Genomic DNA, 12171 nt, shown 5'->3' on the forward strand with positions numbered 1-12171 from the left:
AGTGCTATTGCCCCTCACTTTTCATAAGCACCAGATTCACAGTGTATGCTGCCTGCAATGTGTCCAGAGTATTCACAGCACTGCGGTTTCATTTTACTAAGTGCATGTGCAATATCATAAATCATTTATTTCCACGATTACCTCGCCGAGGTCATGAGATATTTTACAGGTCATCATTTAATTAGAAATAGCAGATGACAGGGCCCAGCCGAAATAGATGCATCTTTGTCTCTATTATATTGCGTAGACATTAGTACTGTAGTTCACAGTGTTTATGTTTTTAAAGAGAAGCTATGAAATTCACAAACAGAACTGTGGCTGAACTGTCAGAACAATGATGGCGTTCAATACAAATCTAGATTGTTAGATGATTCAGGATTTAAAGTACAGATTGCACTACTTGTCTGTGAAATGAAAACGTACCAGATATGATATTTTATTAAAATATAAAAAAGCAATATATCCTTTTTTTATATATATATACAGTGGCTCTCAAAAGTATTCACCCCCCTTGGACTTTTCCACATTTTATTGTGTTACAACATGGAATCAAAATGGATTTAATTAGGAGTTTTTGCCACTGATCAACACAAAAAAGTCCATAATGTCAAAGTGAAAAATAAAATCTACAAATTGTTCTAAATTAATTACAAATACAAAACAGAAAATAATTGCTTGCATAAGTATTCATCCCCTTGAGTCAATATTTGGTAGAGGCACCATTGGCAGCAATTACAGCCATGAGTCTATTTGGATAAGTCTCTACCAGCTTTGTACATCTGGACACTGCAATTTTTGCCCATTCTTCTTTGCAAAATTGTTCAAGCTCCATCAAGTTGGATGGGGACCTTTGGTGAACAGCAATTTTCAACTCTTTCCACATATTCTAAATTGGATTGAGGTCTGGGCTTTGACTGGTCCACTCCAGGACATTGACCATTTTGTTTTTAAGCCACTCCAGTGTGGCTTTGGCTGTATGTTTGGGGTCATTGTCCTGCTGGAAGATGAATCTTCTCCCAAGTCCCAGGTCTCTTGCAGACTTCAGCAGGTTTTCCTCTAGAATTTCCCTGTATTTGGCTCCATCCATCTTGCCCTCAATCCTGACCAGTTTCCCAGTCCCTGCCGATGAAAAGCATCCCCATAACATGATGCTGCCACCACCATGCTTCACCGTGGGGATGGTGTTCTCAGGGTGATGAGCAGTGTTGGCTTTGCGCCACACATAGTGTTTTGCGCTAAGGCCAAAAAGTTTAATTTTGGTATCATCAGACCAGAGAACCTTTTTCCACATGTTTGCTGTGTCTGCCACATGCCTTTTGGCAAAATCCAAACGGGATTTGATATGGTTTTTTTTTCAGCAATGGCTTTCTTCTCGCCACTCTTCCATAAAGCCCAGCTTTGTGGTGCGTCCGGGTTATAGTTGTCCCATGGACGGTTTCTCCCATTTCAGCTGTGGATCTCTCCAGCTCCTTCAGAGTTACCATTGGCCTCTTGGTTGCTTCTCTGACTAATGCCCTCCTTGCCTGGTCACTGAGTTTTGGTGGACGGCCTTCTCTAGACAGAGTCGCGGTTGTGCCATATTCTTTCCAATTTTTAATAATGGATTTAACGGTGCTCCAGGGGACATTCAAAGTTTGGGATATTTTTTTATAACCCAACCCTGATTGGTGCTTCTCCAGAACTTTATCCCGGACTTGTTTTGATAGCTCCTTGGTCTTCATGATGCTGTTTGTTTAGATATGCTCTCTAACAAACTCTGGGGCCTTCCAGAAACAGGTGTATTTAATCTGAGATCATGTGACACTTTAATTGCACACAGGTGGACTCCATTCAACTAATTATGTGACTTCTGAAGGCAATTGGTTACACCAGAGCTTATTTAGGGGTGTCACAGCAAAGGGGGTGAATACTTATGCAATCAAGACTTTTCAGTTTTTTATTTGTAAATAATTTTGAAAAATATTTAGACTTTTTTCCCCACTTCGGCATTATGGACTATTTTGTGTAGATTAGTGACAAAAAATCCCAATTAAATCCATTTTAATTCCAGGTTGTAACACTACAAAATGTGGAAAAGTCCAAGGGGGGTAAATACTTATGCAAGGCACTGTATATATATATATATATATATATATATATATATATATACACTGCTGTGCAAAAGTCTTAGACATGTTGCATTTTTCTACTCTGATGCATTATCAGCATCAACAATTTACTCAAAGTCTCCACTAGTATTTTCTACTATTATAACAATCTTGACTTGCATAAAGAAGAAAAAAACATTGAGTGAAATAGCTTGCATCACTCGATTTTCAAGGTGTGGTATCCGAAGCATAATCAACAAGTACAGAGAAACATCATCTGTAATTGACAAACCCAGGACTGGAAGACCCAAAAAACTGTCTAACGAGGATGAGCAATACTTGAAGATAATATCCTTAAGGAATAGAAAGAAGACAAGCATTGAATTGACAACAGAACTGGCAGAAGGCACAGGTGTCGTCCATCCATCAACAGTCCAAAGCACCTTTGACCATTGTTCCATAATCCAATTTCTGTGTTCTTGTGCATATTTTAGCTTGTTAGTCTTGTTCCCCTTTCTTAACAGAGATATTCTTACTACAACACATCCTTTAAGTCCTGATTTCAGGAGTGACCTTCGTACTGTTGATTTGATGGACAATGACACCTGTGCTCCCTTGAGAACGATATGTACAACATATCGAAATGTTGGGCAGCTGGCTCTTTGAGCTAATATATATATATATATATATATATATATATATATATATATATATATATATATATATATATATATATATTAATAGAACCTCCTCCCATAGAAATCCATGATTGGAGAAAACTGGACTGCAACTCCCATTTGAAAATCAATATCCACAGCAATATATTAAAAGTTTAACAGTGAGCAGTTTTACATCGGTGCTTACCCGTTTCGACAATTCTGTCTTCCCCAGAGCATATCAAACAAATGTGTTTGCCTCACCCTATATTCAAACATTCCCTCACTTCTCATTGATTGTACTCTAATAATCAATTATCAAATTAGCTATATATCTGCTAGAAGGAGGAATATAGTTAATCAACTACTACACAGAGAAGCATATTGGATCACAACGTTATAAACACTGGAACCGTATCGACTGAATGAGGAACTCAACCTATGTCCTTTGATTGAATGTGATGAAGCTTGTGGGTGAAAAGACTGATACAGCATATATTAAATTGCTAATTCATCCTAGTTCTGTTAACTATACAGCTTTTAAACAATATGATTTAATTGGCGATCTCTGAATAATATTTAATGTTGTATGAATCTAATTAAAAGTCTATGAAACATGTTAAGTAAGTTTCTTTGTAATTTTATTATAACAGCATTTTGGATTGTATCTTTGATTTGTAGTCTGTCACTGAAAATGATATGGTAAATATACTATCATTTGATCATTTTGCCTGAGGTTATATGGGATTATATAGGATTTTGCAACCTTCACATGGTTATTATAAGCCTGTACTTTGTCTAGTTGTTTATTAAAAAATCCCAATAATTTTTGAAGCAGCAATCCCCCCCCCCCCCCCCCCCTTCTTATGTTGCAGGGAAGAACAGGTCCACCAGGTCTCCCAGGAAAGCAAGGCCCACCAGGGTGGTCAGGACCAAATGGGCCTATGGTCAGTATAGTAAGTTCCTTTTTGTTGGATGTGTGTTTATGTTGCACACAGCCCCACTCTAACAGTTCAACAAGTGGCAAACAGCTCAACACCAATTCAGTCCTTATAAAAATGTGTGTAAAGTTCACCCAAACAGCAACACATTATAACAAGCCCCTGCTGCTCGAATTGTTACATTACGGCATACGCTGATAGCTACAGGTTTGGGACCTTTATACAAATTACCCTGAAAAACGTTATTATTCTAATCCAACACGATGGCTGAGTTTCGACACCCCCAACCTCACAGCCCCCTCCCCACAACAAAAAATAACAGTGACGTCAACTCAATCTATTACCTATAAGCTATTGTGTATAAAGACCTATATAAAAGAGCTGTATGTTTAAAAGTGGATGTCAAGTCTTTCTGTTCACCAAGCTGACATTCCTGTCTTGTAAAGCATGTTTGACCATTTCTGTTCACTGTACTGTGCCAGTAATGTGCTGCGATCTTCGTGGTTGCAGGACGGCACATAAATGCACTGAACTTACTGCTGCTCCACATTTAAAATTCCAGTAACCACAAGAGCACTAAATTGGCGTCCTCATTTTTGCTATCTCAATAAGACACACTTCTCAGTTTCATTCTGGATTGAAGTGTGCTGTGTGATGTACACAACAGAGTGATACCTTTGACATCTCATCTAGCAGAATGCTTCCCTACACATTGTGCTGGGTTAAAATCTCCCCTCATCATATTAATAATGTTTCCCACACTGACACACTGGCCTATTTTATGTCTGATCTAAGAACAGCTGCAAATAATCAATCCCAATTTATTTCCAATGTATTTATTGCATGAAAAATGAAAGGAATCCCCACGGTTGTTTAGTTTTTCTTTCTATATCACAGGGTGAAAAGGGAGATCCAGGGCTAATGGGACTGCCAGGTATAAGAGGACCAATGGGCCCCAAGGTTTGTTAGTTCAGCTGCCGAGCTATAAACACATTCAACACAATTAGAATGCAGCAGGGACAGCTGCAACGCCATTCCAGCTACACCTCTACTGTATATTCAGTACCAGATTTCACAAGACTAGTAATTGTGAACATGGCGATTTTTTGGTATAACTATTCATTAACACACAGACACATACTGCATGGAGAAAACATCATGTGTTTATAGTACGATTTGGACAGATCTGATCGTATGTCAAAAATGATGGCATGAGAGCTACATGTATCGTCTCAGCCAATCAGGTTCTGAGTAGTTAGTGAGGTCATTAACCCAAAGGTAAATGCCCTCCAATGGTAGCTTTAGTTGTAGAATCTTGGAACTCACTTTTAAGTGAGATACATTTCAATCAGCCTGGTTGATCCAGTCTAAAATATAACCTAAAAACATAGTTTAGATCATTTTTTGTTTGTAATAGCCACATAACTCCTTGCAATGGTTATTACCTGTAAATAATAACCTTTGTCTTGGGACACTTAATTGTTGATGTGGTCAGTTATCTTTCACATTAGTGTTACTGATTAGGAAGTAGGGTTGAAAACACAGCAGATTACTTTCCCTAGCTTTCTGCTTTGTTGTACATATTTCTGCAATATCTTTTTCAACATACTCGCAGTTGTATTGGTATTTGTATTAACCTGTTCCCGCCCTTCCAAACCTGTGCCTGAGGTAGGACAGATGAACCAATCAAAATGTTGACCTTTGGGAAAGGAGTCAGGAATCAATGAAATGTTTCTGATTGAACAGGTCGATGATGTGAATTCAGAAGATCCGATGCATAACTGATGTGAAACAATAATAACTGGTCAAAACTGATTTATGACCAGGGATATGTTAATAGAACTCTCAAAACAATTGTAATTAAGTTGAAAACGATATTGCAGAAATACGTACAACAAAGTAAAAAGCTAGTGAAAGTGATGTGTTGTATTTTTAAACCCTACAGCCTGTTTAAATAACTATACTTTAATGTGGTATTTCTCAATGTCATACAATTTAAAAACAGAAGTTAAATCTAGGTTCTCTTCAATAGCAACAGCATCAAGCAGACAGCTTTGTATGTGTCTAAAAAAAGACTTACAGGTACAATATGAACAAGAGTTTATTTTTATAGGAATCACATTTTACTTTAAATGATTTGGTTACAAAGAAGCTGCACAATAAAAATATATGCAGAGATTTAAACAAGACAAGCTTTTTTCTATCAGATCGATATGAATTCAGTTGAGTAGCTCTGCTCTTTTTACTTTGTCAATTGTATTAGCTTTGAAATACACTAGGCTGAGTTATATGCCTGTTTGTTAAATAGAACCACTAGTTTCTTGTGTGGTTTGAGACTGAAGCAAATGATGTTATCCAGTAATGCAACTACAGCTTGGATATGAGAACAACCAAAGCAATGTGTTTTTATGTCTCCATTTAGAATTGAAATCAAATGTGTGAAAGAGGGTTATCAAACTGAATAAAGCCAGATAACAAAGTTACTAAAGAAGATTGCTTTATCTCTTTTCATCATATACAGTGCAGCTATGGCCAAACGTTTTGCATCAGCTATAATTTCAGGATTGATATATATATATATATATATATATATATATATATATATATATATATATATACTGCTGTGCAAAAGTCTTAGACATGTTGCATTTTTCTACTCTGATGCATTGTGAGCATCAACAATTTACTCAAAGCCTCAACTAGTGTTTTCTACTATTATAACAACCTTGATATATATATGAACATAATTTAGATATTTTATTTAACATTATGTAATCAAAGAAACTGCAAAATGATATCGCAAAAGTCAACAGGAAGCCATAATAATAGTGCAGTATTTCATGTTAGATTTCGAAATGCCACATTTTTAAATTTTTGTCAGTTTATTGTTAAGTATATGGAAAACTACAAAGTGGTATGTCATTATATTATATTAACGTAACATTATTCAGCTGGTTTCATTGAACTTCATGAAGCAAAATGTGTTAATTCTACAGGGTAATGTAAAACTTTTGGCTATAGCATAGTGATCAGTTGCTAAAGTAATATAAAATGTGGTGTCATTGGCAGACACTTTTTAGATAATACATATTATTGTCCTTCTGCAGGGTCTGCCTGGATTTAAAGGAGAGAAGGTTAGTAATCATGAGTTCTCATATCTCTAAAGTTATTCTGGGGTGTATTGGCTTTCCTCCTTATGATGCTCCTTGTGCTCATGACTCCTTTCAGCAATGTCTGACCTTTGAACCTGGAAGACTTTAACCCTATAAGCTTCATCACTGGTATTGTCTTTCAGAGAGATGGGTGAGACCCATTTGACATACAGTTTATTAAAAAAGTGCTTTTAATACTCAGGTTTGGATTGCTACGTGTACCTAAGAGTCGGGACCAGGGCAAAAATACATTTGCCATTTGATGTTGTCGACTAATGTGAAGGCTTACTTAAGATGTGTTATAAGAAAAAAAAAACAACAACCATAGTTTACATTTATCGCAATGAATCACAGTGCAATAAATGTGGCTCAATGCTTGGGCATGCCAGGCCACATTTATCAAAACTATATAAATGTAAAATCTGTGATATTTAATTACAGCTGCAGTAAAATGTGGGTCTTCTTACTTCAATGCCCCAACACATTTCTTAAATTCATCTTGTAACCCTTAGTGATTGTATTAGGTTTATAACTGAAATGCCAATCTGTTTGCCGTTTTGACAGCATCCTTTATTAAAGTGAAAGGTAAATCAATCATTCTACAAAATTATTTCCTACAAAAAAAAGTTGTACAACTAGCCATGCCTGAAGATGTGCCCATGCAGAATGCTTGAGTAGGACTGGAATTCCCTCCAAATGTTTTTTAGGGATCGAGAGGAGAAAGAGGGGAATCAGGCTGGAAAGGAGAGAAGGTAAGACTGCCAACAAACACTGGGTATTTTTATAAATATTCTTTGAGTTCTGTGTCAACAGAGAATTAAACACATCTTTTCTGAAGAAAGCTCTAGGGTAAATAGAAGGAATACAATTATTTTATTGATTTGAAACTAGCAAGAAGCTACTCATAACACTAAATGAAATGTCTCTTTGCGTTTGCTCAACATGTGTCCCACAGTCAAATAAACTGATCTTGCCCACTGTCTTGCCTTTCTCTAAAATTAGCCCATTTGCTAAGAAGCCAGGGATCCAGACTTCCTAAATTATCAGCTACTTTGTATAACAGTGTTCTGCTAAGTGGTGGATTAACTATGGTAACACTGTGCCCTACATGACTTGCTTTATATCTGTACTCTACAGAGCCGATCAATCAAACTTCCAGACTAGAGGACAATCCCCTCTCAATGAGAGCCCTGCATTAGCAAGAGCCTCAACACTGTCTAGGAACCCTTCATTATGTACAACACATATACTACTACATACTGCTGGAAAGTTTGATTAAATACCACTATAAAGCAAGAATCGCACAAGTGCCATAGTTTTTAAAACCAATTCTCCCATAAGTAGTGACATGCAATATGTTTTTTCTTCTAGGGCAACATGGGTTATCCTGGTATGCTGGGACAGAAGGTCAGTACATAATTGAGAGATCTCTTTAGTACTAAACAGCAAGATAACATAAATAAAAAAATAAAATTGAGGAGCAGCTTGTTCAAGTTCTAATGATCCATTTTAAACCACACACAGGGTTTATGATGTCCTGTGACAATACAGTACAGCCCAGACCAGCAGTCGAAGACACAAAACACTGAGGCACCAACCAGTGGGACACTGGCTATCATTGTCCTTACTAAAACACTTCCTGTACCCACACGTTAGGAAACCTCTGGCCATGTTGTCAACAACTACCTGCCTGAGCACAGTTCATGGGCCTAATTGCTCATTGATTAAACCACTCTTATAGTTCAGCACCCACATATTCTAATAAAGTTATCAGACCCTTAGATAATATAACGCTTGTTGTTAAATGAATGCAGTAAAGCTGCAGTATGTGACTCTCTGCTTTGCTTCTTGTTGTTTATTAAAGGGAGAAATGGGTCCTAAGGGAGAGCCTGGGATAGTAGGTCACCGCGGTCCGACCGGAAGACCTGGAAAGAGGGGGAAACAAGTAAGAACACACTGCTGTACAGCTTTTTAATATCCCTTACAAGCATGACGTCATTAATGGAGTCCATCTTGAACGTGAATGCATGGACGTTATTTTGGTTTTGACGTGCAATCTCATTTTTGTATTTCTGTAAACAAAATATACTGTCAAGATGCTGTAGAGCCACCGGGTAGAATCTGCAAGTTCAGCACAGGAAGGGTATAGCTTGTTTTTCTGCACTTTTGTTTTGGTGTTTGAGAAGGGCATACATGCAGTATATATACTGAGGTTGCCAAACAGTAAACACTGTAATGTGATGTTGCTAAACAGCAATGCAGGGCTAATAAAGGATATCAGTATATTACAATTAATGACTTAGTAGGAACTATGGCTCAGGTATTTTGAAGTATATTCTTATAAAGGATACTGTCACAGTAGCTATAAATCATGTTGTAATTGTGAATAAGCATCTTTGTTTTTTTTTTTGTTTGTTTTTTGGGGGAAACTTACTAGAGTGTTTTACCATGCAGTCCATGTATGCATGCAGTGTTACAATTCTGCAACTCTGCAAAAATAGTAAAGCCAGATCGTGAATAGCAGCCATTGATACCCATGTAATTGATCTCCTCCTATCGGCTGATGAGTTAATATTACTGCCATCAGCATGTGACCCATACTTGACTCTTGACTACAGATATTGCTGTTTAGTTGAATGGTAAGTCTTTGAACGGTACTGTATTGTTTTTGCCTTTGCCTTTCCATTTAATTCAATGGGCTGAGATGCCAATTCATTACACCCGCTATCATGTTTGGTGAATTTTAGAAGCATCTATTTTCCTGTTCGCTTTCTGAAACAGAAGGCCATGGAAGAACGTAATAACTACAATTAATTATTTTTTCAGTGTACAATGGAAAGTGATATTGTAGCACAGCTGCACATAAATTATTCTTCAGTAGTTTTGTGTTATAGTCCTATTTTTTATTTTAGAAACCTTCTGACAAATACTCTGCCAATTAGTTTGTTAATGTGAAGTAACAAGTCTTACATAAGACACAAGTTACATAAGACACCAATTAAAGCAGTACTTGTTGGTGGTTAACAGACCCAGCCAATGATTTTCCTGCTAAACAAGACAGTTACTACATCAATGAAATGACAGGTCTATCTACTGAAAATATGGAAACATAATCCCACTCTTGAGACAGTTATATATAGTTACTTGCTGCTGGGCAGCAGAATTGCTCGCTGAACAGCATAGTAAAGAGCGAGAGTTGCTATGATAAACAAGACACTTATGGAAATTTAACTTGTCAACTGTTTGTATTCCAACATCAGTAGCTGGCAAACTAATATAATATTGTAATAATAATAATACTCTGCAGAAGGCTGAGGTAAGAAGGTATTGACAGGTGTATTTTAACATGAGCAAATTATTATTATATATTTTTTCTGGTGCACCATTTCAACCCATAGATGTTTCCAACATAAATAAAAGGTGTGCTGAATTGTGGTGCGAGGCGTGGGGCATTCTGGTCTCTCCACTGCTTTACCCCACTCAGACCAGCAAGGTAACTGGCAATATGACATTCTCAGAAGGGGAGGCTACTGTAATTTTAGTATACAATTTAATTTCACTCTTCTGACACATTAGCCTATTTCCTGTGCCCATGTCTGCTTAATGTAACACAGTACAGCCATGTTACTTATGGCACTGAGGATTTAAGCTAATTTAGTCGGGACCCTTCACTTCCTCTTCCATTTTAAGATCTAGCTTAATAATTCTGTAAATGCTTTTCAAGCACCAGTTTTAACCCATTAGATGATTATATTACCAGATTCAAATTTGATTGGTCTTAGATTTTTTTAGGATGCCCTTACTAAAATATAGTACATTTTTGCTGAAATCAGATAACAATATTCCATGATTTCTGTGCTGACACAATTGGAATCTTAAATGCCACTTTCACGGAGTTATACAGTTACATGGAAACATCCCTTTTCCACTGGTGGACTGCCTGTGCGTTGTGGCTCCTGTTTCACACACTGGCACCATGCATTGTGGGAAGGAAAACCAATGCTGAAAGCTTTTATGCTAATTTGCACTTATTTTCCATTTATTTCAGTTCAGGAATATATAAATATATACTCACTGTACCTGACACAAGACTGAGAAGTCTGCTCTCATTATCTTCTGTGAATGTCTAAAGCTGTTGCTCCAAACCCTTATTAGTGGAACAGCATGTGTGTCACACACGAGGAGTTTTTATAGATTAGTGTCTATTAAATAACACAGCCAATGCCCCCTTAAAGCTCATAAACCATGTGGTATGATGTCCTGTTGTCTCTGTTCTGACTGTCTGTCTTGTCTGCTCACCTGCAGGGAGTAAAGGGTAACACTGGTGCTTCAGGACCACTAGGCCCTATGGGTCCTCCTGGTCCTGCTGGGCACCCAGGCCCACCAGGACTTCCTGGAGCAGGTAGGTAAACAGTATATTACAGATCTGCTTGAAGGTGCTTCTATGAAGTGGGCACTGGTTACATCTGAACACCAAGTTTAAGACATTTATTTTAAGTTGTTATTATTAACATTACTGAGCATAAATAACAGAACCATGAATAAATGATTCAGCATTTAACCCTAGTCATATGAGCGACCTTGTATATATGATCTAAACATTGGCAGATCTTAATATCTTTAATTCTGCACTACCCAGCTGGGTTTTCATTATCAATTAATTATTGTATTGTTGCTTACATCATATGAATTAAATTACAATTCCAAAATCGTTACGATGTGACTACATTGCTATCTGTAGAAGTTACAGCGTTACTAGGAAGGTAAAACCAACAGAGACTGCTTCTCCTCATCGCGCTACAGCGCACCCTACCAGCCAGGCACCTTGTGAGCTCAGGCAGACACATGCAGGGCTTAAACCCTTAAACTGATTGATAGAGCAAAGGAAATCCTTACAGAGGTGTGAAACATTATGTCACTGATTAAAATGACAGTTGCCGTCAGGCTCTAGATGACATCAAGTATGGATCATTTTACCCATTAATGAATTACAAGCAAGAACTTACTAAGAAGTCAGGCACTGCCAAACTGTGAATTCACTGCTGCACCAGGATAGCTAAAAAAGCTGAAACAATTTCCACTTCTCCATGTTTACTACCTTTTTACTAGTAGTATGTTGCATGGCATGAGTGCAAATGTTATATTTCTGTTGTGAAGATTTAATGGGCTGATATTTTGACTTTCAAGTCTGGTTTCGCCGAACCCAATAAGTGTTGATCTCAGAGTAACTTACCAAAGGTAAGGTAGTCCAACGTTCTAGACTTTCCAAATTATGTTAGGAAGAAACATTTACAATCCCGTTTTAGTCATTCACCTTTAAAACTGTACAAGTTAG

At 37.3% G+C, this 12171-nt stretch overlaps 1 protein-coding gene across 4 annotated transcripts in view; it reads left to right on the forward strand.

Moving 5' to 3' along the window:
* LOC117400158 (acetylcholinesterase collagenic tail peptide-like) overlaps positions 1 to 12171 on the forward strand; it is a 34328-nt gene that overhangs the window by 15630 nt on the left and 6527 nt on the right. For 3 of the 4 annotated variants that reach the window (XM_033999616.3, XM_033999619.3, XM_059021659.1), the window contains 7 exons: positions 3619 to 3699; positions 4582 to 4644; positions 6792 to 6818; positions 7544 to 7588; positions 8208 to 8243; positions 8701 to 8781; positions 11142 to 11238. In XM_033999616.3, coding sequence (XP_033855507.2) covers positions 3619 to 3699; positions 4582 to 4644; positions 6792 to 6818; positions 7544 to 7588; positions 8208 to 8243; positions 8701 to 8781; positions 11142 to 11238 — 430 coding nt within the window. The remainder of the gene's footprint in view (positions 1 to 3618; positions 3700 to 4581; positions 4645 to 6791; positions 6819 to 7543; positions 7589 to 8207; positions 8244 to 8700; positions 8782 to 11141; positions 11239 to 12171) is intronic. The other variant, XM_033999620.3, reaches the window with a different exon arrangement.

The sequence above is a fragment of the Acipenser ruthenus genome, chromosome 4, assembly GCF_902713425.1.
Source record: "Acipenser ruthenus chromosome 4, fAciRut3.2 maternal haplotype, whole genome shotgun sequence".
Taxonomy (NCBI): domain Eukaryota; kingdom Metazoa; phylum Chordata; class Actinopteri; order Acipenseriformes; family Acipenseridae; genus Acipenser; species Acipenser ruthenus.